The sequence below is a fragment of the Falco biarmicus genome, chromosome 3, assembly GCF_023638135.1.
Source record: "Falco biarmicus isolate bFalBia1 chromosome 3, bFalBia1.pri, whole genome shotgun sequence".
NCBI classification, from domain to species: Eukaryota; Metazoa; Chordata; class Aves; order Falconiformes; family Falconidae; genus Falco; species Falco biarmicus.
In genome coordinates this window covers 118,439,010-118,465,826 of record NC_079290.1, presented here as the reverse complement: position 1 = coordinate 118,465,826, position 26,817 = coordinate 118,439,010, and the positions used below count along the sequence as shown (strand labels likewise).

At 50.1% G+C, this 26,817-nt stretch overlaps 1 protein-coding gene across 4 annotated transcripts; it reads left to right on the top strand.

Annotated features, from left to right (window-relative positions):
* The first annotated feature begins 1,314 nt into the window (after positions 1-1,314).
* STK40 (serine/threonine kinase 40) lies at positions 1,315-26,337 on the top strand. 4 transcript variants are annotated; one of them, XM_056331390.1, is made up of 12 exons: positions 1,315-1,444; positions 9,058-9,170; positions 11,211-11,330; positions 12,333-12,418; positions 12,916-13,059; positions 14,104-14,331; positions 15,174-15,226; positions 18,001-18,116; positions 21,350-21,494; positions 21,854-21,973; positions 22,969-23,053; positions 23,871-26,337. In XM_056331390.1, the coding sequence occupies exons 3-12, from the start codon at positions 11,219-11,221 to the stop codon at positions 24,087-24,089; spliced, it is 1,308 nt and encodes a 435-aa protein (XP_056187365.1). In that variant the 5' UTR covers positions 1,315-1,444; positions 9,058-9,170; positions 11,211-11,218; the 3' UTR covers positions 24,090-26,337. The 4 variants fall into 4 exon arrangements, with proteins under 4 accessions (XP_056187365.1, XP_056187368.1, XP_056187366.1 ...); XM_056331391.1 differs by lacking the exon at positions 1,315-1,444 and adding an exon at positions 1,922-2,311; XM_056331392.1 differs by lacking the exon at positions 1,315-1,444 and adding an exon at positions 3,240-7,417.
* The last annotated feature ends 480 nt before the right edge of the window (positions 26,338-26,817 follow it).

Genomic DNA, 26,817 nt, shown 5'->3' with positions numbered 1-26,817 from the left:
GCTCATGTCCCTCTGATGGCCAGGCAAAGCCCTTTTCACCAAAGCTGCAGCCGGGGGTTGCTCAGCCACAGCTGTCCTGCTGCCCACAGCTTTGCCTTCCCCTGCTCACAGAGTCCAGGGCCGTGGTGCTGCTGGCATCACTGCCCGCAGGAGCTAGAGTTGCTGGTCCTGAGCTGAGGAGGGGGCTGGTCACAGCCTGTCTTCTCAGCTTCCTGCCAGACCACTGTTCTGAAAGAGTTTAATGGTGAGATGAATGCCCATCTAGAGCAGAGCAGGGCTGAGCTCAGAGGGGAGGGAGCAGCCCTGTCTGCCTGGAAGAGCATGAAGGTACTTTGCCGAGGCCATGGGGAATGCTGCTGCGGCTGGCCCCTCTGCTTCCCTGCCCCTCCATCACCCTTTCCCACAGCTCCACAGCGCTTCCTCGGCCGCTGTGTGCCTGCTGAAAGGGCTGTGCAGTCAGCAGGTGACTTAGTCCTACTTCTGCAGGGATCCCTTTGTTACACGGTGCTCTCTGGCCTCCAAGATGGAGCTTGGCGTCTGTCCCCGGTGTGTGCCATTGGCCTGGCTCTGGGCCTGGGCACCTCGCTGGAGCGGTCAGCAGCTCGAGCACCCCGAGAGCAAAGGTGCTGCCGCCCTGTCCCCAAATAGTCGCTCAGGTGGCGGTGGGTCATCTTGAAGAGTTCACGTGAGAAATGCGTGTGACGAGGGACCCCGCATCCCTACCAGGGGCAAGCTGGGAGCGCCAGGAGAGGCTCGTGTGGCCGTTGGTGTGGGGGTGGGAGGCTCTGCAGAGATGCCTTGGGCTCACGTCCAGCTCCAGGAGATGAACCTGGGGCTGGTGCGGCCTGGTGCGGGGCTGCTGAGGCTCGGTGCAGCCTGGCGCGGGTAGCTGAGAGCTCAGTGTCCAGCCCAGGCCCTGACCCGCCGGGCTGCCCCCGGGGCCCGGCGGCCGGACCGGGGGAGCGGGGTCGGGCTGGCGGCGGCGCCGAGGCCCAGCGGCCCGTGGGGCCGGGCCTCGCCGGGAAAGCCCCCGCCTCTCCTCCAATCACGGCGCGTTCGAATCTCCCGCCTACCCACCAACCCCCTTGGCTTCCAGCGGGAGCCAATCGGCGGAGGGAGTCATCCCGCCCCGACCAATGAGCCTTCGCTTCTCACCGCCGCGTCTCAACCAATCAAAATCTGCCGCAAATATCCCCTCCCAGGAGTTGGGTTTTCGTCCAATCAGAGCCGGAGATAGCTCAGCCTGCCAATCAGGGCCGCTCCTTCCCCGGGGCCTCGCCGCCATCTCTGCGGCGGCCGCCAGGAGGCGGGATGGCGGCGGGGGGCGGCGGTGCGTGCGTCACTTCCGTTGTCAGGTGGCCGCCGCCGCGGAGCGGAGCGGAGGCCGCGGCCGGGCGTGGGGCTGCGGGAGGCGCCGGCGGCCACACTGGCCCCGGGGCCATGGGTGAGCGGCGGCGGGCGGGAGCGGGCAGCCTCGTGCCGGGGCTGGGCCCGCTGTGAGAGGGGGTGGGCGGCCTAGGCACCGCGGCTGGGAGGCGCCGCCGGCAACCGTGGCCGTGTGGGGCCGGGCCGGGCGCTGCGGGGACCCTATCCGCTCCGGAGGCTTCGCCGCCTGGTCCCGTGCCGGCAGCCCGCGGGGCCTCCGAGGCGGTGCCCGCCCGGCAGAGGCCTGTGCCGGGGCGGCCGTTGCCGGCGGAGCCCCCCCGCTGCCGGCGGCTCGGGAGCGGCCCGGGGGAGGCCGAGCCCGTCCCCACGCGCGTGCCGTGGCCTGCGGGCGCTGCCTGTCGCTCTCCCGGCCTTGGGCCGCCGTGAGGCCTCCGGGCTCTTCAGCGGGAGCTCCTGACGCTGCGGAGCCTCCCCCGGTGGGCGGCCCGGCCCGGCCGGCCTGTGTGTACTGCCGGTGCACCGGCCGCGGGCCGCTCGCCAGCGAGGGTGGGATGCCGCGGCTGGATTTAAATATCGCTTAGTAAAGCTCCCTTGTCGCTCTCTGCCCTGTGACAGCGCTGGCGGGGGTTTGGGCTTTGTTGACAGCACAGGTCTTTTTGCGATGCACTGACAGGCTCAGGGCTTGCCGAGGGAGCAAACAGCTTGTGTTTGGTGCTGATTTCGCTTTCAGTCTGGGCAGGAGTTTCTTAATTTAGTTGTTTCAGACCTCTGTGTTGAGGAGGAGTCTCATGTGTCTCAGCAGTGAGTAGTTGAAGGTCATACCTCTAAGTGAGAATGAGTAAGACCATGAAGTATTACAGCTGGAGCTAACTACAGAAACCTGTCCTGTCCTCCCTGCGTGAGCTCGTCGGGAGGACATAAGGAGGTATGCTTCGGGATTTCCTGCATTCAGAGCCTGTCTCTGTTACCTGTTGGCTTTGGCTGTGGCCTTTGGGATCTTCACCACTGTGATAAGCGAGAGCGTTAAAGGTCCCGCGTGCTGCTGTTGGGGGCAGCCTGTGGCACGGTGTCTTTGCGCCGCTGCTCCTCTCCCTGATAAAAGGGCTTTGGGGCTTGTCTTCTTCCAGGCCAGCTGCTCCCTCCTCCTGCTGTGGCTGCAGATGTGCTGCGGTGACGGTGATACGGTTCTTTACTAGTTTAGAGCCTTGATGTGTAGGCTTAATGTATGCTTTTACATGTGGGTGTGCTAGGCATCTTGGGCTCTGGTCTCCTCAGGTTGCAAGCCTGTGTCTGGAGCGAGGTAGAGAAGTCGGAGTGAGGCCAGTGCCCAGCATGACAAGGCTGAGCTACTGCACCTCAGCCACCTGCCTGCTGCGGGACAGCAAGGCTCCCTTTGAGGCAGAAGGGACATGAGTTGGGTGCAGGTGGAGGGTGGTTGGGTTCTCAGGGTGCCTGCAGCCTGGGTAAGGTGTAACTTGAGGGGCAGAGCACAGTAAGGCTTACCTGCTGGTGAGCGGCCCCGGGCTGGCAGTGGTTGGGATGCAGGATGTGTTTCCCTGCTGCTGGAGTGTTTGTGCTACATCCTTTTATTGTTTCTCTGTGGCATCCGTGCTGATGGTTTGGTCACATAATCGCATTACTTAAAAGCATACTCATGTTCAGCTGCTTTTTATCCTCAGGATATTACAGAATGATCTCCTTTTGAAACCGCACAGAGGGAAGCCTTGTAGGCACTTAGCTGCTGTTTGATTAAGGACAACCCTATTGATTTTATTTTGCCTGAACTGCCCACTGAGCTTAGCCTAAATAAGAGATGTGTTATCTGTGTTCTGGACTTGTATGGTGTGCGCCTTGCTCGTGCCTGGGAGCTCTTGCTAGACCACAGGAGAGACTATGTCCATTGTAATTTTCTATGTGAAATGCTCTTTTTTTTTTCCTTTTTTTTTTTGTTTGTTAATTGGGTACATAGTTGTGAACTTACAGTGTCTGTCAATGTGCTTTCATGCCACACACAATAGTAACATTACCATGGCAGTATATGTAGAAAATGTATTTCTTTCTGTCTAGTTAAGGCTAGATAAGTAGGTTATCATTAAAAACAGCAGCCACACCTCACTGTAAAGAAAGTGTCAGCATGTGTGCAAGTCATGTGATAATCTTTGTGCGCGTGAGGAAAGTCCTGCTGTAGTGGATTTACGGAATGTTAAGTGTACATAGTAACATAAGCTATAAACAAAAAATAAAACCTTGTAATACAATACACGTCTCACCTGATGGTGACTTGAAAGGTAATAACTGCCAGACTTCACAGGAGCAGCCCAAGGTCAGGAACTTGTGTGCTGGGAGAGCAATGGAGTCTCGGGTGCTGTCAGAGTGCTACAGTTGGATTTCCAGGCTCTTCTCTGCTGTACTCGGCTGTAGGTGCCCCTGCCATGATGATGTTGGGCTGGAGCATGGATTTTTCCTGGTGGATGTGGCATGTGCTTAAGTGTGAAAGGGTTAAACCGAAGTTAGTGTTTATGTAACCAAACAGGGAACTCCCAGAGATGAGTCTTTGGCTATCTCATGTGTTGATGCATCAGAAGGGTTTAAAGAAAGCCCAGCTTGTTGCTTGCACTGTAATTACGTTGCTGGAATTCTGTGCTTCAGAGTTTCCCCAGCTGCCGGGGGCGGGGGGCCAGGAAGGAATTTGCTTTCCCTGATGTGTGACTTGGCCTGTGGAAGCCTTTTTTGTCCCTGAGAAGTTGGAGATTGGCGACAGTAGATGTGAGATGTAGGCAAGGTGTACTGGGGTCCCTTTTTGCACTATGGCCTCCCAAGTGCTTGCCATGCCTTGCTCACATACCTGGGATTAAACTAATCAGCAGGTTGGTCTGAGGAAGGTGTTTTTCTAGTGGGTTGGTTCGGCAGGGGCTGCCGGAGGTGTTCGGATCTCCCAAAGTGTGGCTTGCTTGGCAAGTTCATACTTCACCAGGTACCTCGGCCCCTCGTGCTGTGCTGGCGCCTCAGGATTCTTCCTTCTCCTTTGGTCAGAGAAACTCTGTGTCTGGTTTTGAGGGAAATTCTCACTTAGGGAAGAAGACTGAATGAGTCTCCGCACGTTTCCAAGAAATCTCTGAGTCAGGGCTCCTCTGTTTCTGGAGAAGGCTTCCCTTCCCGGAAGGGCTCACACAGTGGTACATGGGTTGCACCGGTGGCTCTGAGTCATCTGATGGGCTGCTTTTTTTTTTTTTTTTTTTTTAAATATTGTTGTTATTACTTCTCTTACAGAGTGGTTCAACTTCCAAAGCCTTTGGTAAAGTTAATGTTCCTGTGTAGTGAATCTACTACAGTGCTTTGTAGAGAGAGGGGAGCCCACCCCAGCTGCGTTGTGCCTGGCTGCAGCAGCTCCTCCTTCCCACACGCCTGCTTTGCTTGGGATCTGCCTGGCAAACATTCCCTGTAATCCCCCAGCCAGTGGCTCCTCCTCAGGCCTGGCTGATCCGAACTCCGCCTGTTCTCAGGGAAGCTTTTCCAATGGGTATGGAGCCTCTGTCCCTGGGAGCGCTGATGACTCTGCTCTGAGCTGTCCCTGGCCGGGTTTGCCCAGGGAAGGTGTGTGGCAATGCTCTGGGATTACCGCTTCTCGCAGCGATACCGACCTGCTTGTTCCTGTGCGGGGAAGTCAGGCCATTCTCGAGGTTTTACTCATTTAATGTTAGCATTCGTGTAGGTTTTTAGGTCATGTCCAACACGGCTTATTGTGAGCTGGAATTTGCCATGAACCAGGCTTAAATGTGAACTTCAGTTAATTGTCATTGATAAATACTGCCCAATTTTTGTAGCTTAATTTTTGCAAAAGCTGAGGCACTGGCTGAGAGGAGAGTGGACAGGGCAAGTGGGACAAAAACCTTTGGACCGGGTCTCCAGGTTCATCCCAAATGCTGCACTATCTGCCTGCCAGAAGAGAAAGCTGGGTAGAAATGCTGCTCTGTTGGGTGACAGGTCTTCTCCCTCTGGGGTGGGAGATGGATAATTCACGAGTACAGAGCAATGCCGTGCTTCCCTGGATGGCTGAGCACCCAGCGGTGCTGCCTCTCCACTGTGGAGGTTTCAAGCCTGGTGACGAAGCCCATGGGGAGAGAGGTGATTCATTTGTCCTGTGCGTGCGCCTGAGTCGGCAGCCCTGCCTGCAAGTCCCACGAGTCCCAGCCGTGCTTCCACCTGCAGCGTTTCCAGGTCAGGAGCGACAGGCAGGTTTCAGGTGCTGGGGTGCTGGCAGTGGGGTGAGTGGGAGCAGACACAGCTCAGCTCCTTTGGCTGCCTGGGAGCTGCTTCTGCAGCACCTGGGCTCCCAGGGAGTTTCTTTTATAATGGCGTGAGCTTCTTGCTGAAGGAGCTTGTCCTTGATAGCCCTGAACTTCCAGTAGATGCTGGTGGGCTCTGTCATCTGCTGCTGGTTCCCAGCTGCCAGCTCATCTCGCTGCCTTACTTGCAGAGTTCTGCTCCTTTGTAGCAGTGGGGTAGGACACCTTTGGGGTTGCCAGTCATCACACTGGGAAGTATAAATACCAGCTAACTCGTTTTGTCCCCTTGTTGCAAGATAAAACAACAGAAAGAGTTGTGGAGGCTGTATCAGCTGCTCCAGTGTTTAACTAGTTTCTGTGCTGCTGAGTAATCCTGTTAACGCCCCAAAGGTACTGTTTTTTTCCTGCTCCAGCTATTAGCTGTGGCTGCTGGACTGTAGGACTTGCTTGTTCTTTAATCCCAGATGAAAAGGTCAGTTTCCTCCTCTCTTGTTTTTCTCTGTTGTTTTGCTGGGCACTGGAACATCATGCAGTAATTCAGGAATTAGACAATTTCCTTAAGCTACGTAATTAAAAGATGTTGCATCTAGGTCTCCAAATTATTTGATTAATAATTCTATTAAAGTCATAGCTAACACAGTAAGAAGCTTTAGAAGCTTCTCCAGTAAGACGTTTGATACATTGCATGCATCACATTAAAATGGTTAAGTAACGAATTTTTGTGCTAGACTTGTAATTTCATTGTCTGTCTGAGAAGACCGTTTTTGTTACAGATGGTGGGACAGGGAGCGGGGGTGGTTTGATTCAGTCTGTTCAGTTTGGGTTTTGGGAGGGGGCGGTGAACCCACTACATCAGTATCTGTCCTGTCCCTAGGATGGAGCGTTTTAAGGGATTAAGTGGTTTTGTTCTGGTTCTTTGCATAGATGTTGGATTCTCTCTCTTGAGACTTATCCTGCTGCTGTTAAAATGAATTATGATATTATTTTTTTTTAGTGTTAAGAATTGGAAAGTCCCAGCTGTCTGTGGGCTGCCTGTAGACAGAGACGTTGCTGCAGGGGCTGGGGGGTGCTCTTCGACCTTGCGAGGCTTGCTGCCTCTCATGGAAATGTTCTACATTCTCAGTTTTAGGCTATTTTAACTCTCAGCTGTGCTGCAGCATAACCAGTTTGTGCATGGGACTCCACTTACTGCTTATTTGTCCTCTGCTCATTGTGTGTGAGGAGGAAATCCTTGTGCCATGCAGTAATCCCCTCTTGTGTGCTCTGAGCAAGCCTGTCCGGGGAGGGCTCCGCTGCTCTGGCAACACTAGCTGCAGGACACGAAGCAGCAGCTCCTTTGCTGTTTGAACACGTTGGGCAGAGGAGCAGTGACACTGCCAGTGTCCTTCCAGCTGAGCTGTGCAGGGGTCCTGCAGCCAGCGCCTGTCCAGGGGCCGGCGGTGCCCGCGGTGGGGCCAGGGATGTGCCGGGGGATGGCAGATGGCTGCTCCGGGGGTGGGACCCCCATCCCACTCTGCCACTCGGCACTTGCGGCCTTGTGTTTCCACTGCAGAGTCATTTTAAGCCATCCAGCTTATTATGGCTCTTGTCTAAATCTTATTTAAAGCTTGTTCTTCCAGGATATATTTCAGCTGTGGGTATCTGAGAAATACCAGCTTCATGTTAGAGTACTTCTAGCAGTGGAACGCGTTGAAATCAGAGCTTTGTATCAGCCCAGCTCAAGCCAAGATTCAGTGAATTTGCAGGTAGAAAGCTCCCGCTGGCTCGGCAGGGAGGGGAACCTCTCACATTACTGTTCTTGGTTTAAGATTTTCCTTAAAGACAGGCTCAAAATACTGTTCTTACCCTATGCCTAGTGGATGGCCACTCGTTCCACAGGAGGCTTAACACAAGGAAGCCTGTGCCCTTTTGACCAATTTCCTTGCTCTAACTGGGTTTACACAATGTGCAGAAAATCTTCCTGCTTTTTCACAACAGCTGCCCCTGGCTTTCTTCCCTTTGCTCTGGGACCTTCCTTCCATCCGATCATCCTTCGTTCCGGTCTTGGAGGAACCTAAAGTGCTCACCCTCTGCTGAGCTGAGGTGTGAGCTCCCTCAGGGTGCTGCTGAGGGCTCCTGAGATTTTTGTGGGGCTGTGCTGTCCTTGCTGCCTCGTGATGCAGCTGGAACAGGGTAAGGAGCAGGGAGATTGGATAGACAGTGCTGTGAGTGGCACAGGATTGTCTTTAATAGCACAGGACTCATTTATATTGGTGGGTTTCTCCCTTGCTTTTACAAATATTGTGTGACAGAGCTGTGAGATGTGAGTTGGTGTATGTCCTTTAAGCAGTGGTAGGGCTGGGGCACCTTCACTCGCTCTCAGTGCCGAGACGACTCATACTGAGAGCGCTGGCTACCTGGCGTGTGGGTGAGCGGTTCGACGTGGTCTGCCTGGCCAGGGCATCCTGCTACCCAGAGCAGTGGCTCTGAACTTTGTTCATCAAAATATAAATAGGTTTGGTGCTTTAATTCAGAAAGATCTTTAGCAAAAAAATCTTTGCAGCTCCCCCAGGACCAGGTGACGGTACTGTGATGTGGTTTGGGAGGTGCCGGGAGTTTGGTTCACATGTCCCAGGTGTTCCTTGTACATTTTTCGGTTGATCTATGTGGATACTGGTAAATTAAACCAGCCTGGATTAACAAACATTTAACACGTGCAATATCTGAGGATTAAACTAAGCATTTGGTAGAGGCGGTATAGATTCAATTCTAGATTGTCTGGTTTAAATCCTAAATTTCTCCTTTTTAATGGGACCAGAGGAACTATTAAGCAGCACTGAATTTAAGCTGAGTTTGGTTACTTTTTTTGAGGCCAAATATAAATTGTAAAGAGGAATTAACTTGCAGGGATTTGAAAAGAATAAAATTCAATGTATTATTCTTTGTTGCAGAAATTGTTCAATTCAAGTCCAAACTTTAAGCATTAACTCTACTGTGACTAAAATTACTTCTAGAGGTGAAGGTTCTCTTGTGGCACTGTTGCTAACTTGGGTGTATTTAAGATACTGTTAAGAACAGGCGAGCTAGTACCGTGTGATGGAGGTTAAAATGAAGAACGTATTTTTTTCTGCGCTGAAGGTCTGTCTCACATCACAGAATGTCTTTCGAGATCGTTGACGCTTGTATTTGTCTTGCTGTGCAGGGCCATATGCCTGTGACTCTTTGGGGACTGAACTTAAAGAGCCTTTTTTTTTTCCTGTCACATGGTATCAGGAGCTTCAGGCCTTTTCTAAGCCAAAACAAACACAGATGTTTCAAGCTGCAGAAGTTTTGGTGCATACCATGTTATCGTAATCAAGAATAATCCAGAACCACAGCATCAAGTGTATCTCATTTCACATTACAGAGTCCTCGACCTTTCGACCATCCAGCCTTCTCCAAGGTGATGACTCCTGTCTCCTGAGACGTTGGAAAACCTAGTTTGGAAGAAGAGTAAAGATACAGTTGATGCTGAACTACGTGAGTCCTCAGATTATTTTGTTTACGATAACGCCGTTTGCACCAGCGATTGCTATCCAGCTTGGATTGCACAACGGTCATTATCTCAGAGTTTCTGTGCAGTGGGGTTTCTCCAGTGGAAATGTTACTCATAGGTTTCCAGCGGGCATGATGATGTTGCAAGGAGTGGAGAATTTTATTAGGAACAATCAAATATTGGGTCAGGGATGCGGAATGAACAGAACAAGTTGCATGTGGGGCTCAAGACTTTGTTCTCTTCAGCTAGCTGGGCCTGGTAACGCTTCTCTGTCGGAGACTGAACAGCTGGTGGAAGTCGGTAGTGCAGGATGCAAAGACTGCTGCAGTTCTCACCTTATCTCTCTTGCTGTCTCTGATCTTGGTGACAGGTACTGCTCGATGAATTAATGCAATGAGATCATGCTTGTGTCCACAGAAAGGGTGGGACTGCCAGAGGGTAAACTTCATTCAAAGCGTGGTGATTTATCCATCTCTTACGTGGTGAAACACTGGGACTTTTTTTAAAACAAATAAGTACAAGCCAAAAATACTTTCCTAGTCTGCTGTAGTAATCTCTTAGGGAAGACTATCGGGGCTTGTTTGACTTGCTCAGAGTAAGAAAATGAATCTCTGCTTAGTTCCTCCTCTTCCCCCACCCCTCCACCACCCAAAAAAAAAAATATCTTTGAAAGGTTAGAGAATGAGCATTTAGCATTTAGGTATTTATGAAAGTCTTTGAAACTGTTTTCCAAGAGATGAAGGTGAAGAGGAGGTGGTGCATTGGAAATAAAACATCGCTTTGGAGCCGATTTATTCTTGTAGTGAGCATGCAGCATGTGAAGGCTGGGCTGGCAGCAAACATGAGACGTTCTTTTCCTGCTAAACTGAAACAAGACCTTTGTTTGGGGAAGAAGTGTTTTATTCACAAAGGCTAGAATTTATTTGGCCCTTTAGGTGTTGGTTCTGCAATACAAATTCTCCTGCAAGTTCTGCTACAAATTCTCTTTAGATTTCTGAGCAGCAGAAAACGTATGTTGGAAATCAGATTTTCTGCAGTACCTGAATAAGTAGGATTTAGCCAAGCTTTTGGTTATTTGTGCTGAATTGTTGTGATGTGTGGACCTTGAATAAATACTTGGATGCAGAAGCATGAGATGCATGTTTAATAGATTCAATTGTCCTTTGCGTGAAGTGGGTAGTACAAGAGAGCACACGTACTGGCACCACAGTGTTTCCTTTCATTAGAATATCCATCAAAGGCAGGTAATAGTGTGTTCATTCAAAATAAAGCATCGACCCCTGCACATAGAGACTGAAGTGGTAGACCTTTATGTATTGGAATCCAGATTTCAGCTGCATTGGATGTAGATAGATGGAGATGTAATAAAAAGGTTAAAGCCTAAAGAGGTACAAAGAGAGAGGGGGGGACTTTTTTTAAGACTGAAACTACATTTTTGAAATATCATTGTTAAATTGACTGAACCTCTTGATAACTAGCATGTTTCAGTCTTCTGTGCCCTTGCTGGAAAAGGTGAAAGATACTGTTTATTTTTTATGGTCAGTTAGTTTGTACGTTCTTGGCAGTTTGAGGAACAGACTTGAGCCTTCCGAGTTACTTGGTGAGCTAGCTGCGATGCCTGGTGGGAATTCCTCTGTGGAGGAACCCATAAAAGTCCACAGGCGGAATCAGAAGTAAACATCCATACAGAATGATAACTTAGTTTTGGAATATGTTAATTTGCAAATTTGGTTTTGCTGTAAAGCAAGCTTTCATTATGTTGACTTGTTCCCACTGTATGTCTCAAACAAGTGTTCTAGGAAATGTTGCTTTGAATAATGAGGCTGATTTATACCTTCAAAAATGCATTAAGTCTCCAGCCCACAACTGGTCTATCAGTAATGAGCCATAGCTTTTTTTGTAGAAACACAAGTAGGCAGAGACACGAGTGCATCAGTAGGTGAAAGCCTTCCAGTACAAAATAAGGGATAGTATAAGAAACTAACTCACTTGCTCATCAAATGTGCTCTTCTTTCTCTTTCAAGAGCCAAGGATGAAGCGGCGAGCATCAGACAGAGGAGCTGGGGAAACATCCACTAAAGCAAAAGCTCTTTGTACAGGGATTTCTGGAAATAATGCCAAGAGAGCGGGCCCTTTTATACTAGGTAAGCAGGGAGGGGTTTCTTCTTCAGTTTTCAAGGTAGCTACTGATTGCAAAACTGAAAATAAAAGACACTATAAAATGAGGCAAAGCAGATGTGTAATTCAGCGTCTTAGCTCAGTGCAATTCACTTGATGCTGCTCTGCTACAGCCCTTGGAACTTCTGCAGCTGGTCAAGCTAAGGAGTTTCATAATACTAATATAGCAAGGCAGGCATGGCTTTTAAGATCAATATCAGCCCTTGCTCTTGCTTTTTTTTTTTTTGGTGGTTTGGTTTTTTCTAGCTACATGCTTAAATTTGGTAAAGAGCAAATTCATTCTGGAGCCTTTTTGGTTAGAGCTCCAGGGAGATGCTCAACCCTGCTTGCCTGGAATATGCTGTCAAATCAGCGTGTAGGCAACTTATTTATGCACTAGTGGTTGTTATGAGCAGTATGTGCAAAGGCAAGACCACTCTGCTAGCTCTGGATAGTTACTGGAATAGTTATTAGTTCAGAACTTGTTATATAAACTGTCAAAACCGTAGTGGACTTCACAGTGGAAATCAATGGATAATCAACTGGAAGCTGATTGACTTAAACTGCAGTGGAAGCTGTATGTTAGCTTGAAATTTGGACTGATCTGTGTACCTGAGCCGTGTCTGCAGAGGTGGCAGTTGGGTTCAGAGGTGTGGTAATAGCAGTTGCCATGGGTGTTGCTAGTAAATGTAAAAGCCGTATGGTTCAGGCATGCAGAAATTTGAATTTCTGAAAACAGCTGTGCCATGTGTGGGCTTTTGTTAAGTGTTTCTCCAGTGAACAAATGAAACATTGTCCACAAAGGTTTCAGAGTTCAATACCATTTTTTTTCTTCAGAGTGTAATTTGTGGAAATGCACTTAGTCTACTAAAAAAAAGGAACTTAGTTTAAACTAATGTAAACTGCGTGACACTTGCATACTGATGTAACCCTGAATTAGTCATTGCTGCTTAAAGGAAAACAAGTCTGTTTTTGCTTTGTGCTGCTAGGTCCACGTTTAGGTAACTCTCCTGTGCCAAGTATTGTTCAGTGTTTGGCAAGAAAGGATGGGACAGATGACTTCTATCAGCTAAAGGTAAGCAAACTGCAGGGCTTCCAGAACTTTGGGGCTCATTCACTCTTGTGACAGAAGCACTCACAGCCATGTGTGGTGTAGGCTGAAGCAGCACACTGTCGGAAACGGCTGCTGGAACTTCCCTTCGATGGGGCAGTTCTACCAGGCATAGATCTGATGTTGAGATTAGCCCTGAGATGAGGCCTCTGTGGTTGCTCTGCTGCTCTCCTGGAGCCCTCTGATCTGCTCAGCTGCACCTGAAATGGGAGCAGCTCCAGTGGGGGGAAAAAATCACCTGGAGTATTTGCAGAAAGCCACCTAAGCTGCTTTTGTGTGTTAGTCAAGCTTATGCTGTGCATTCTGTGCAGATGTTAGTTCAGACAGGTTTGTGGCAAGTGTGCAAACATCAGAGCAAGTACATCAGCTGCTAAAACACATGTGAATACCTAAAATGAGAGAGGTTTGGGGACATTCTGTGTTTTCTGGGAACTGTAGAGGTCTTTTCCCTTTTCCTGAAGATTCTCACCTTAGAAGAAAGGGGTGATAAAGGAATAGAAACCCAGGAGGAGCGACAGGGCAAGATGCTGCTGCACACAGAATATTCTCTCCTTTCCCTGCTCCACAACCAGGAAGGAGTGGTTCATCATCATGGGCTCTTTCAGGTACAGCTGGTCACTGTCCAGGTTGGGGGAATGCCAGTAACTGCTGTTGGCTTGAGCTGCTTTTGGATAATTTACAGTTGTGCTGACCCCATTCTTTTGTGTGAAGACTTAGCAGCACACTGCTGACATTAACCGCTGCTGCTTCAAACAAGCAGGTTTGTGGCAGGGGCTCTTGAGAGTTAAGTGGCACATAACGGGATTTGGGAAATGTGACAACATTCAGACATGGGACAGGTGCTTAGCAGCATCTTCTTCAAATAGAAGAATAGCTGTTTCACTGGCAAATTAATTTGTGCCCACAGAGCGCCTTTTATAGCTGAATTTGTGCTTTCTGGACCCACAGAGCGCCTTTTATAGCTGAATTTGTGCTTTCTGGACTCTGTGCTGTTTTATGATGACTTGTAAGAGGGGACAAATTGCCAGGGAACTGTTTCAGCAAGTTAAACTAGTCGGTGTGCTGACCAGTGTCTTGTGTGAGTGACTTGTGTTGCAGTTAAAGCCTTCAGAGCTGTTTATGGATGGAATGGGCTGATAGGAATTACTGGTTTGGATGTTGGTGTTGCCTTGCTGGCTGGTTAAATTTTGTCAGCAGACTTTTCACTTGAGGCCATCTGTACTATACTTTAAATAAGCCAAATGTCCAACTCTGCTGCATCCTGTTTAATGTTATGGAAGAACTGCTAATTGTGTCTTAAGATTTCTGTTCCTCTCATTAATAATGTGTTGGATTGCTAGTATTTGGAGAGCCTGTACCACTGTAGAGGCTTTATCTAAAGGTGTCTGTAAAAACAGTGTCAGTGCTGGCATACACATATAACCAAAGAGCATAGACTTTCTCTGGCTTCTTTAAGTAGAGGTCATGTATCGTTTGTTTGGTGGGTTTTTTTTTTTTAATCCCAACTTGGGGCAAAGATCAAGCACTATGACTGCATTTGCTTATTTTGAGATCACCACATAGTTATTTATTCTCTAGTGCTCTGTATGCAGGTACATAGGCCCAGATAAATTCCCTGAACTGTTGCTCATTTGTTTGTCTCCCTGTAGGACCGAGCTTGTGAAATTATAGAAGATCTAGAAGCCAACAGAATGGTCAGAAAAATGAAGAAGCGTATTTGTCTTGTATTAGACTGTCTCTGTGCTCATGACTTCAGTGACAAAACAGCAGATCTGATCAATCTGCAGCATTATGTCATTAAAGAGAAGAGACTCAGCGAGCGGGAGACGGTAGTGATATTTTATGATGTGGTACGAGTGGTGGAAGCATTACATAAGGTAAGATCTTTGTTACCCCTGTCAGTGCTGGAAGCCTTAGTTTTCCCACGTTAGTATAATAGATGTTTTAAAACTTCCTTGTGCAGGCAGTGACGAGATGACAGGGATGGATGTTTCCTTGTAACAGTGTTCTGTGCGAGACCTGATGCCCCAAGCTGTAAAAGAGCATTCCCTTCCCTTCCCCTCCCCTCAAGTTTCTCTATGATAATGTAGAATTTGTTGACTGTGGAAAGGGGCCAGCTGGATTAAATGCGGATCAGGTGAACAACAGTGTTACTAACCACAGAAAGGGGCAGCTGAAGAGGAGAGCAGAGGCTAATCAAATGCAGGAAACACTTTAAGCTATTTCCATTTGAAGCAAAATAAATCACAATGTAAGAATTGATTTCTAAGCTCAGAACCTCAAGCTACAAGTTTCAGATCAATGAACTAGAAATCACTGTAACAAAAATAGATTCTGCCAGTGTTTGACTTCTTACCCTGTGACAGGGGACACTCATCCTTCCTTGGCAAAGCGGTGAAGCCTGTATCTTTTAAGGGAATGCTCATCATATTGGTCTTACTGAGCCTGGACTGTTAAGTTTCAGGTCTCTTAGTTTCAGTCAGGTCTATCTTTGTTTTCAAAGTAGCAAATTCACTTTTCTGTCCTTCTAACCAGAATGGAAAATGAAGTGCACAAAGTACCCAGGATGCAACCTGACTTGAAACCTTGATCTAGGTTATTTCTGAGAATGAAGATGACATGATTTCAGAAGATACTTAGTGCTTTTGTCCTAGTATCGAATTTATACCTCTGTAACAAATATGCTTTTGCTCACGTTGTACTGTTCTATATTTTACAGAAAAATATTGTGCACAGAGACTTGAAACTAGGAAACATGGTGCTAAACAAAAGGTAAGTCTGCTGGAGAGCTGCTGTGGTGGCAGTTGTCTTACATTTCTTCCCTGAAGCAGATTTCTACTAGAAACATAATTGAGGGCAGCACTTGAGAGTGCCGTCATGTGAGAATGGTGAGGGAGACGGAAGCCAGCTGCGCAAAGAAATTTGCAAGGGAAATACTCTTTAATATTTTTTTGCTAATATATATATAAAATGTGATAAGTGGTTTTGTTCACAATAATTCACGTTCCGTCGTGCTGAAGGAATTCCCAACACTGCAGTCTGTATGTAATCACAGCAGTGTTAAGCCTTTGACTGTTGCACTGCTGTGTTTTTCCTAGCAGTAAAATATTTACTTAACTAAACAAAAGTTCTTCTGTCTAGTCTGTATTTGTGCTTGAAATAGCTTCCTTGTTCCCATTAGCTGGTTTGGTGCAAGCCTCAGTTTATAATGCACCAATGTCCAACATGCCTTGGATGCTGTGCAGACACAAGAGGGACCAGCCCTCCCGGAGCAGAGCAAACAGCATCCGTGAGGCACAAGTTCCGCACAAGTGGTGGCAGCGTGCGCGTTGTTTGGTGGCTCCTTGGAGTTTTTTAGCTGTCTTGGGTTATGCAGTTATTTAGTTGGCAAGCTAGTTCTAGTTCAGCTACTCTGCTGTGTCCTTCAGTATTACATTACTGGCTAAATATTTTGCACTAACTTTAAGAATGAGTGGAATTTTATTGTCTTTTCACACTGTCTGGTTTTCTGTGGAATGAATAAAAAAGGAAGGCTGTAGATCTGCAGGCTTCCAGAGTCTGTACAAAGCATGCAGGTTCACTGCGGTCACAGCTTTTTTCTCCTCCCTAATACTGTTGGAAACAAAATAGATTTTACCTACTGAGGCCGAACTTCTCGGTTCTGCCTCTCCGACACACAGCAGCTAGTGCTTTTCAAGGCCACCTCTAAATTGTTTTAAGTCGTTTCTCTAGAGGTGCTTTAAGGTAAATCTCTTATCATCCGCTTGCTGCTTTGATTCTTTTTCTTGCTAGGAAGAGGCAGACAAAGGTTGCTGCTTTAAAGGATCCACTCAGAGCCGCTTTTCTGGGCAAAGTGTGCAGTGGAGCATCCCGCTGATAGAGCTGCACACAGGGCCCCCCCTAGCAGGAAGGGGGAAGGTATTTGAAGCTTTGTGAACACACTTGCTAAAGTCATTCTTTGTATTACGTACTATGTTTTTGCTTTTTCCTAGCAAGACCATCAGCTTTGGTGAGGAGAAACTGTAGCCTCTACAGCAGTGAGTCATGTGAAAGGGTGGGTGAGGCATAAGAATAGATCACCATGGAGAGGACCAGCCGTTTGGGCTGATCAGAAATGTTTGTTCTGTTCCAGCCGTGCTCACAAAAAAGCCAGGTCTTTCTGTTAGCAGGGGAGTGAAGGAAGCTCCCTATCACTGCAAAGCCCTAACCAGGCATGGTACACCCGGGGCCAGCGAAGGTCCCTCCAGCGTTGTCCCTCATGAGATGCGGACGTTAAAGCCTTGCAGGTTTTCTAATTAGCCAGCACAGTGGTTGGATGATTACAGATTAGATCAAATTTCAGTGACTAAATAAAACCAAGCAACCCTGAACATTTTTGTGTCCTTTAGAACGCTTAGTCTTTTAAATCCTTAACAAATCCTGGCTGAATAACAACCTGCAGGGAAATCTCTTGACAGTTGAAGCTGACACTTCTTAAACACAAGTCTGTCTGTCTTAATAATCAACTGTCCGTTGCCAACACACACTTGGTTTTATTTCACTTATCTGTTAGACTTGCTGGAAATATTTCTTGGTTATTGTGACTGACTTAATTCTGTTGGGCTCTAGTTGTGTAGTACTTTTCAAGAATATAGCAAACTTGTAGACGGTGTTTTTCTACTCAGTCCTTTAAGTTGTACGTTAAAATCCAAATTATCTGAGTGACATGGAAGATGTAACGTGATAATTTTGTAATGAGCTCACTTTCCCTGGAAAAATGCATTAACTGGAGCTGGCAATACCATAGGGAAGTAGGGGTATCTTAATAGAGAAATTGCATGTACCTGCAGTTCTCGCTGTTCTGTGTACTTGCCTGTGAAGGACAGCCCTGCGGATCGGATCAGATAAAACTGCCACCAGGCTCGTGCTGTGCCACTGCTGGGGAATGCGGAAGGGGTTGTACTGAATCTGATCAAAGGTTCTGTAGCTCATCTGCTGGTGGTACGTCAGCAAACAGCACGTGGAGGCCAGGCCTTCTGCAGGTTATTTTCCCCTCAGCTTCCAGGCAATGTTTGCTTTTAGAGATGGTGCTTGGGAAGCATATGGTAGAACCAGCAATTAAAATAAACTTCCACTTTAACAGCCTTTGGTCAGCAAGCATACAGGTGCAGATCCTGGTGCTGCTGCTACCTGCATGGTGCTGTGCTGCTGGCAGGCTGGCCAAAAGGCAGCTGTGTGGCCACAATGTGAGCAAGTTACGTGAGCACCCTGTGCTTACAGCCACGCTTGCGTGTGCCACTCAGGTTGGGTGTAGACAACATCTGTAGCTGTAAAAGAAATTTTCTTACCCCCCCGTAAGAGTCTTGGAAGCTGTGCCGACAGGTGTGGAATCCCTTCCCTTTGGAATGGAGCTGATCTTACAGCTCCACTTGTCTTTCCCCAGCAGATCAAGCTTCCCAGAAAGCCCCATAGATGCACCCTTCTGTTTTAGTGTTAACATCTCTGCTTGTGCTGTTCGACTCGTGCAGCACGGTCCTTGCTCACTGATGCCTTCTGATTCTCCCCAGAACCCATCGAATAACCATAACAAACTTCTGTCTCGGAAAGCACCTGGTGAGTGAAGATGACCTGCTGAAGGACCAGCGAGGGAGCCCTGCCTACATCAGCCCAGATGTGCTCAGCGGTAGGCAATCCCCTTCAGCCCTCGGTGGGCATTCGCAGCCCCTACACTACTTTTGTTTGTGGCTCTTGACAATACATGAAAACCACTTAGTTTTGTTCCCATGTGTAACCGGCCTTCTGTGAGAGCCTCTTAATTAGGGTCCAGTTATGAGACTTGGTCTGTTTCTTTCCAACTGGGAAAGTATGGATGGAAGGAGAGAGTGTAACTTTTTTCTTAAGGCTAGTCTGAACTTCAAAGCTAATTAAAAGCTTCCTGCCTGCTCCTAAATAAGGCTGGCTGCACACAAGATGTTCTCTTTCCCATGTCTGAATCCTGTTCCTGAGGCTTCACTTAAGCTGCAGGTAAATCCCCAGGCCGAAGAGGCAGTCAGCCCAAATCCCACCATCACGTCTGTTTGTTCCAGGCCGTACGCTAAGAGGAGCAGTTGCTGCAACTGCTGCTTGCTTCCAGAAGGGAACTACTGACCCTCTGGGCAGCTTCTGGGCCCACTGGGAGGAGTTACTTAAAAATAAAGGAACGATGACACCGGGCCAGACCAGCTGTCTGTTTGGGCTGTATCTTGTCTCCAGCAGCCTGGCCGATGCCGTGTCTCCAGCAGAGCCCTTAAGCAGAAGTCTGGCACCGAGCAGCTTTCCCTCATGTCCTTCTGCCTTTTAACTGTTTCCAGTGCATGGAACTTTCAGGAACAGATGTGGTTTCTGTCTATTTAATTGCTTCAGGAGGTTTCTCTTCCATGAGCTCTTAAGGTCTGCTACTGTACCAGCTTTTCTGCTGAGCAGGCGGTGGTGGTCCTGTTTGTCAGTGTAGTGACAGAGGCATTGTTTGGGGGCTTTTTTGCTTTTTTTTTTTTACTTTCTTTTCATCCAGATGAGCTGGACAGTGTTGAAAGGTGCATTTGCAGCTGGGACTGTGCATATCTACATCTTTCTATGGAGACTTCAGTTATTGTGCGTTAGCTCATGTTGTGGAGTACTGGTGAGCACAGATAAAATTCCCTTTGGATGAAGCTGAACTGCACGCTGTGGTCCAAGATCACCCCTAGTACATCCCACCTGCCTAAGGGTTATCCATCCACAGGGCTGAGGTAGGGTTTGGATGATGGGAAGCTGCCTAAAACTGGACAGCAGGTCATCAGCACCAGCTGTTTTTTGGAAAAGTCAGCAGTCTGTTGGGCAGCACTGTGCGCTGGTGTGAAAGCCAGAATCCTTGCCAGTCTGTCACATTTGTTTATGTGAGGATAACACTTGGAATACTGAAAACACCTCTGCTGAAGAATTGTTTATGGTATCCTGAGCTATATTGTATTTCAGTAATGCCCTCAGAGGGAGCTAGTCCTGATACCTCCAGACCCAGTGGACTCGCTTTAGTAAGTTTGTTGTCAGGTTTACAGGCAGCAGCAATAAATGTAGCTGAGCTCTTCCGTTGTGATCTGCCAGGCAGGTTTGAGGCTGCTTCCCTCCTGGGCAGGACGAAGCCAGGAAGGGAGCAGAGGCAGGCAGGGAGGTGGAACATGTGTTTTTTGCAGGCCTTTCCTGTTCTGCAGGATATCCTGAGGCCCCTCTAACCAGATGGATGATACGAGCCAACTGCTCTGCAGGAGCTTGGAGCGGTTGCAGCTCAAGTGTCTAGTGAAGGCTGCATGGAGCTGCTCCTTCCTGCTCGTCCAGGGTACTGTTCTGTCCTGGACTTCAGCCCTGTTGCCCTCCCTGCTAGCACAGCTCAGCTGCAAGCACCCACGTTTCCTCTAATGGCTCTCTTGGTGGTGGCTTGGCTGGCCTGTCCGTGGGTCACGGCACAAGGGACTGGACAGGCTGGTTTTGCTGACTTCTCCGACAGCTGAGGCCGTTGGAGACCCTGCAAGGCGCAGCCATCCTTGCAGGACTGCTTCCCGCTGGAGCACCGCCTGGCCTGACGCCGGGTGTGATCGCACTGCGCTCGGGCTCTGACCGCCCTGCCGGTAGCCCTTACCTGCTGGGTGTCTGCAGCCCAACACTCTGGAAGAGCGTTTTCCAGAGCAAAATGGCTCAGTCTGCAGTTCCCCTCCGAGTACTGAGAGAAAAGTTACTTGAGGACATCCAAGCTTCACCACCAGCTTCAGACTGAGCATCCCTCTGTCTGTATTGCTAATGTTCCTTTGCAAGGGGAAGCTAAAACGCCTGAAGAATTAATCATTGTTTTAGGTCTCCAAGAGGAGCTGTCTTCTGCTAAGAGATGGCTTGTATTTTATGGCTGGTGAAATGTCACCACAGGAAAAGCTGGAGGAGGAGGGAGAGGTGCCTTTTTTTGAGCGTATAAAGCAAAGAATAATTAGTACAAATAACAAATGCTGCAGCAGTGACTCACTGCGTGAGTCAGAGGAAGTCATTCCCTCAGTCCTGTGCTGTGGTACGGCACTGGCGTTTAATTTTTTGACCCTCGTGCGTGCTGCTGTTTGCTGATTTATGGTGTGATTGAAGGGGCTTCAAAGCAGCATTTCCATCGAGCGAATCCCAGGGCTGCAGCAGCTTTTGGGGATGCCTCCGTGCAGGAGAGGCACCTTCGCGCGCCCTCGGTGGTTTCACAGCAGGCTCTGGTGGCTGTGTGCTGGATCTGTCCCAGAGGCAGAGTCCCATCTCGATGAGCTCAGTCTGAGCTGGGTGTGGAGAGTCTTAGTCTGTGCTTCCACGCAGATCTCATGTGCAGCTGGGGTGGTGAGGTTGGTGTTGATCTTTGGCTACTCCACCAGAAGAGCACTTATCCTTCTTGGGCTTTCTTCCCTGCCTCCGCCTGCCTTTTGCTCGCTGGCTCTTAAATTCACTTCTCCTTCGGCCTCTCCTTTGGCCCAGGCTTGCAGCAGGGTGCATCTGCGGAGCCTGTGAGGCTCAGGAGCTCCCGGTGGTGACAGTCTGCTGGGATGGGGAAGGGGAGTGAAGTGAGAACTCCAGCACGGTACGGAGGGGTTCAGATTCCTGGATGCTCTTGGCTCCGATCGAGGCTGTTCAGCAGGGACGGCCCTGCTCTGTAGGGGAAGGGAAGACATCTGTGTGGAGGTGAACAACTTGCTTATTCATGAAGGATGCACCTTTGAAAGAGTTTCTTAGTGTCTTGTGATAGGAAGTCGAGCATTTTGATCAATGCTTAGAAAACAGGATCACCTGCAGAGGTTACTTCAGTGCCTTTGCTGCTGGTGGTGGGCAGCAGAGGCAAGCAGTGTTGTAAAGCGTGGTGGTTTTGTGTCTCCTTGCTCCCTGCAGGACGGCCGTACCGTGGAAAACCCAGTGACATGTGGGCGTTGGGTGTGGTGCTCTTCACCATGCTCTATGGCCAGTTCCCCTTCTACGACAGCATACCTCAGGAGCTTTTCCGCAAAATCAAGGCTGCCGAGTACACCATCCCTGAGTGAGTACAGCCCGTCCCGGGGAGGCCCTTCTCTTGGTGCCTGTGTGGGTGGTGCTCTGGGCCTTACTGGGACAGCTGGCGCTGGAGGGGCTTCCCTCAAAGCCCCTGAGGGTTGCAGCAGTAACGAGAACAAAGACCGTATGCAGTAGACACCAAGGAAGCAGTAACAAAGCTGGGACGTCTTGTGTGAAGGCCTCCGTGCTGCAGGGACAGGGAATCAGCCTCCTGGTTAATTCTGGGGTCTCTGTCAGGGCAGCAGCGGCTCCTCTGGTTCCTGACCTGTGCTCCCAGCACATCCATCCTGCTGCTGCCTCTGCCCACCTCGGACGCTCAGGGTCACTGTGTGTTCTCTCTCCCAGGGATGGACGGGTCTCAGAAAACACTGTGTGCTTGATCCGAAAACTGCTGGTCTTGGATCCGCAGCAGCGTCTGACAGCTTCTGAAGTGCTGGATTCTCTCAGCTCCATCATAGCATCATGGTATGTGCAAGAGCAGAGAGGCAGGAACATGGTGTCTCCGGCCACAGGCTGTGTTATTCCAGCTGTGGCCAGCAGACTGCTGCCAAACAGGACACCAGGGGAGGATCTGTGGGAACTGCAAGAAAGGCTTTAAATCCTGTGTCTCAGCCACTGGTGTCTGCTGATAGATACAGCCAGAGCGGCTTGTACAAATGCATGTCACTGACCAAGGTTGGAGTCTGTAGAGCAGTAACATTACAAAACAGTACTGGGGTACGGGAGGGCCTCTGCCGTGTCCCCCTTGTGCTCCCCAGATCTGATTTTTAAATGAAGTCTGATGGTCAGGAATATCTTACACATGCAGACAGATGCAGCCAAATGCAGAGAGACTTCCTGCAAGCTTGTAACTAGCACTGCGTTGTCCTTTAAGTGAAAGCAGTCACGAGACTTCTAGAGGAGAAGAGCAGGAGATGCCGTCACAGGTGGGAACACCACACAGGCGAGGTGGGGGGATGCCTTTTGAGGGTAAATCTGACTCCAGGACGGGCATGAACCAACTGGGATGAGATTCCAGTAGCACACTCCAGCAGAAACTGATCCTGGCAGTGTTTGTTTGGTGCAGCCCTCTTGTCAGCCCTGCGACCTTCTGTCTGTGCTGCACAGCATGCCCAGGCAAAGTTGTTGTTGTTGCCTGTTGAGTCAGCAGTGAAGGCTGTGATTTTTGGAGCTGTGGCTGTTTTCTCTCCTACCTATGCAAGGGTTAGAGTGTTCCACATCCTGTTTAAAAAAAAAAAAAAAAAAAAAAAAAGGTGGCTCTGAGGATTATAATGTGATTTCATACCAGGGAAATTGAATTTTGCGTAGTGTCCTTTAGGAGGAGTGGCTGGTGTGGCATCCTGGCAGCCCTGTGCCACACGGGTGGCCAGCCAGGCAGGGTTACTGTGCCCGGGGTGTGGGGTGAGGGTGGGCAAGCCAGTGCTGCGCTCCGAATCCCTGGCACTCTGCTCTCCCTCCAGGCAGTCTATGTCCTCGCTGAGTGGCCCTTTGCAAGTGGTGCCAGACATCGATGACCAAGTGGCTAACCCTGAAAACCCCCAAGAGGTAGGTTTTCCTACTTTGCTTTCCATGGAACTGCTTTCCCGTGCCGCTGTGCCAAGTCGGTAATGGAAGGAGGTGGCAGCTCCTTGTGGCCCCCGAGCTGGCGAGGGGAGGGCGGTGAGGACCCCGCTGTGGCTGCTGCTCTGCAAGGTGACAAGAGTGCATCGCTGCCTTGTGTGCAGTGGAAGGAAAGGCTCGCGCTGCTGGGACTGGGAGTCACATCCAGCTGGCCATGCTGCCTGGAAGTGAGCTCGCGGGCCCTGGAGCCGCCCCTAGCTCGCTCCTCTCGGAGCAGCGCTCACTCCCTTGCATGCAGCTGAGAGTTTGCATGTGCTGGGAGAGGCAGGAAGAGGCAGCAGCGTTGGCTCGGGCTCTCCAGTGAGCTCTGCAGTGAGAGCAAACATCCTGTTTTCTTGCCAGTGTATTTCACGTTGGAAGGGACGGTTGGTGACCTCACTGCCCAGGGACGGCCTTGTAGGCACTTTGCCTGCGATGCCACAGTTGGTGTTGCCATCAGAAATCCCTCCGCTGGGCTTGGGGGGGGGTGGGGCGGGTGGGATGTGAGAGCCGGGGTCAGACAGCTGCAGCCTCTGACTGTCTGGCAGGGTTGGGATGAGTTGCAGCAGGACAGAGCCACTGAGGTTTCCAGACCTCTGTTCCTGGTGGCGCTAATGGCTTGCGGGGAGTCCTGCCTGTACGTCTGGCAGCAGGAGTCTTGCATCGAGACTGCAGTTATCCCGTGGTAGCTCAGGAGAACCGGGAGAGGAGCTGTGGGCCTGTTGCGTGTTGCTGTGGCTCTGACGGGGTGGTTCTGTGGCAGGTGAAGGTGACGGAGGAGTGCTCGCAGTACGAGTTCGAGAACTACATGAGGCAGCAGCTGCTCTTGGCTGAGGAGAAAAACACTTTGCATGAGGCCAAGAGCTTCCTACAGAAGCGGCAGTTTGGGAACATCCCCCAGGTGCGACGCCTGGGCCATGACGCCCAGCCCATGAACCCTTTGGACGCAGCTATCCTGGCCCAGAGGTACCTTCGGAAGTAGCTTCCCACACATCCGAGAGCACAAGCACCATCCTGCAGTCTGCCTTTCACGTCGCCTACTACAGCTCAACAGCAATACCGGTGTCCCGTGATGGAGAATAATGTAGCAATTCTTCTGAGCTCTGTTCGGGGACACGCACTCACACTCGCTCTGGAGGGAGACTTTTGAAAAAGCTAGTTTTGGAAGCAGCAACCTCTTGGCATCTTCTGGAATCTGTTTTTTTTAAATTGAAGCCTAGATGACTAATCTGCTTTTAATCATGACTGTAATCTACCTCTCTTGTCTTTTTAACCATGCTGTTCTCTGGATCGAGCAAAGCCTGTGGGAAAGGAGAAGACTACCAAGGGTGAAGCTGGTTTTGCTGGCACAAGAGTTGCGGCTGTGCAGTACGGAGAGTCGGCTGATTGCATTCGCTCCATATGGTTTGAATAAGCTTAGATTTATCAGGGTTTCTCGAAAGGAAGAATTTCTTGAAACCTCCCACTTCCCTTCATCTGCATCAATTTTTTTTTTTTTTTGTCCTTAACGTGCCACCTGGTTTGGCTGTGTTGGCTAACCCTCAGTGGCCGTGTGTGGGCTGCAGTGTGCCAAGGCCTTTGTGAGCGGCACAAACAGCCGCCCAGTTACCTGGTGTGACCGGGGGCTGCCTGGAGAGCCCGGCCACTGCCTCAGGCAAGAGTTGTCCTTGCAGGCGATCGCTGCAAAGGTTGGATCTTGTCAAAGATTTTGCAGGACTCGGCCCGGTGTGGCCTCTGACCTCTTACCCACCTTTCACTGATTCTTTTAGTTTCATAAGGATATATGATTTAATCTTATTTTTTCAGTAGCTTATCTAAGGTGCAGTTAAAATTGCATTAATTCTGATTTAGCATTTTCACACTTCAGTTGTGGTACAGATATAATATATGAGTTATAATGTGAAAAAGCTTCCCAAAATAATCTGCCTAGATTTAGGAAGGGGCTGGCTGAAGTCTCTACTGTATTTGTTCCCTAGCTTATCTTGCCATCCCAGCCTCGCCATGCAAACCTGGGGCTGCCTCTGCCACCCCTGCGTGGTGCTGCGGTGGGAGAAGGATGTCCCGGTTTGTCACCTAATGCCACTGGAAGAGTGTTTGCCTGTGCTGAGAACAGGAACGATTGTTTCTGAGCCTCATTTTGTGAACTGGATGCCTGTCTTGCCAGATGAACTGTTCTCACACAGAGGTCCCAGGGCTCACAGGACCCCAGCCAGGGCTCTTGCTCCAGGCACCAGCACTCCGGCTGCCACCTTTGCCTGCTCCTGGCTGCTCCCAGCCCCGTGGCAGCTCCAGCATCACCCTCTCCTGCCAGCCTTGGGCTGGACACAAGGAAAGGTGTGAGCAGGGATGGGAAAAGCTGCTGTGGCTTTGGCTGTGGGGGCTGGCCCTGCTTTTTGGGGCCAGCTCTACCCCCCCGCAGTGATTGTGGGCAGGGAGCAAGTAGCTGATCTATTTGTAGCATGTTGTTGCCTTCTCTTGCCTTGGGCTGGGGAAGCAGACTGAGTCTAGCCTGGGCCAACCTACGGGCATCTTTGTGGGGACATAGGGATTGACCTGAAACTCCTTGGCAGCGTCGGGCATTACATCCTGCCTGCGAACTCGCCGAAGCCGTGCGGCTTGGCAGCGGGCAGGCAGGGAATTGTGAACACTAATACAGACTAGAACAGTTGCACCAACCCCAGCCAGCTGAGCCAGTAGCCTGAAGTCTTAGCCTTATTTATTTTAAAGATGGTGGGTCTGTCCCAGTACACCCCAGTGTGTGCCCATCACCCCCCTGTGCCACCAGCAACAGAGTAGGGACCCCCAGCCCCTGAGCACCCGTGGGGTTTGGACCTTCCAGCTGGGCTCTGCTCTCTCCATCTGGTTTTCTCCTGTCTTGTTCTCCTGATTTTTTTTTTTTTTTTACACACACACACACACCCCCTTCCCCCCCCCCAAAGTTGAAGCAATATTCTGGGGACTCTGCAAGGCTATATCATACCCAGTATTCCTGTGCACCAGTCATCGCCAGTAAATCATACTTGTATTAAACTGGAAGAGGGGGTGGCATGGGGAGGGCAGAAGGGGCTGGGGGTGTGGACAGAGGGGCCGTGCTGCGGGAAGGAGCCTATTGTAAGGAGAGAAAAAAAAAAAAAAAGAAAAAAAAAAAAGGAAAAAAATTTGTATAAAGACATTATTTTTGTACTACATCGAAACTACTCCTGCATGTCGGCAATAAAACTTCATACCGAGAGCCCGGCGCGCAGCGACCCTGCGGGGATGGGGGGGTGGGTCTGAAAAGGGTTTGGGGGGCTGTTGTGCCTGGGGGGGGGGCACACAAGAGGATGCAGCAGGGGGGGCCTGCAGCCCCGTGTTGCCCTGTGGGCCCCAGCTGCCCTGGCAGAGCCGGGTCATCCCGGTACAGCCTGGAGTGGTCCCCTGGGGCCAGCCGTGGGACGCAGCCTCTGTCCTGGAGGTCCAGGGCTGATGTGGGTGGGGTAGAGCCCCCTGCCCGTGCCCTCGGCTCTGCCCCGCGCCTCTGCTGCTTCCGAGCGGTACGTGCCGTGGCCAAGCGGCGACAGGGCCAGGGTGCTGCCCGTCCCCACAGCTCCCCGGGGCTGCCCCAGGAGCCCCCACGCACCCGGCGCTGCGGCGCTGTGGTGCCACGTGCGGGGCTGCAGCCCACCGCAGCGCCCGCACCGCCCTGCGAGCCCCCCGCGCCGGGCTGGGGT

Bases quoted from the DNA above. Each gene is read 5' to 3' on its own strand.
- STK40 (XM_056331390.1), top strand. From the start codon at position 11,219: ATGAAGCGGCGAGCATCAGACAGAGGAGCTGGGGAAACATCCACTAAA. The intron at 13,060-14,103 runs GTACAGCTGGTC...GTCTCCCTGTAG, and splicing joins ATCATCATGGGCTCTTTCAG to GACCGAGCTTGTGAAATTAT. The intron at 14,332-15,173 runs GTAAGATCTTTG...TATATTTTACAG, and splicing joins TGGTGGAAGCATTACATAAG to AAAAATATTGTGCACAGAGA.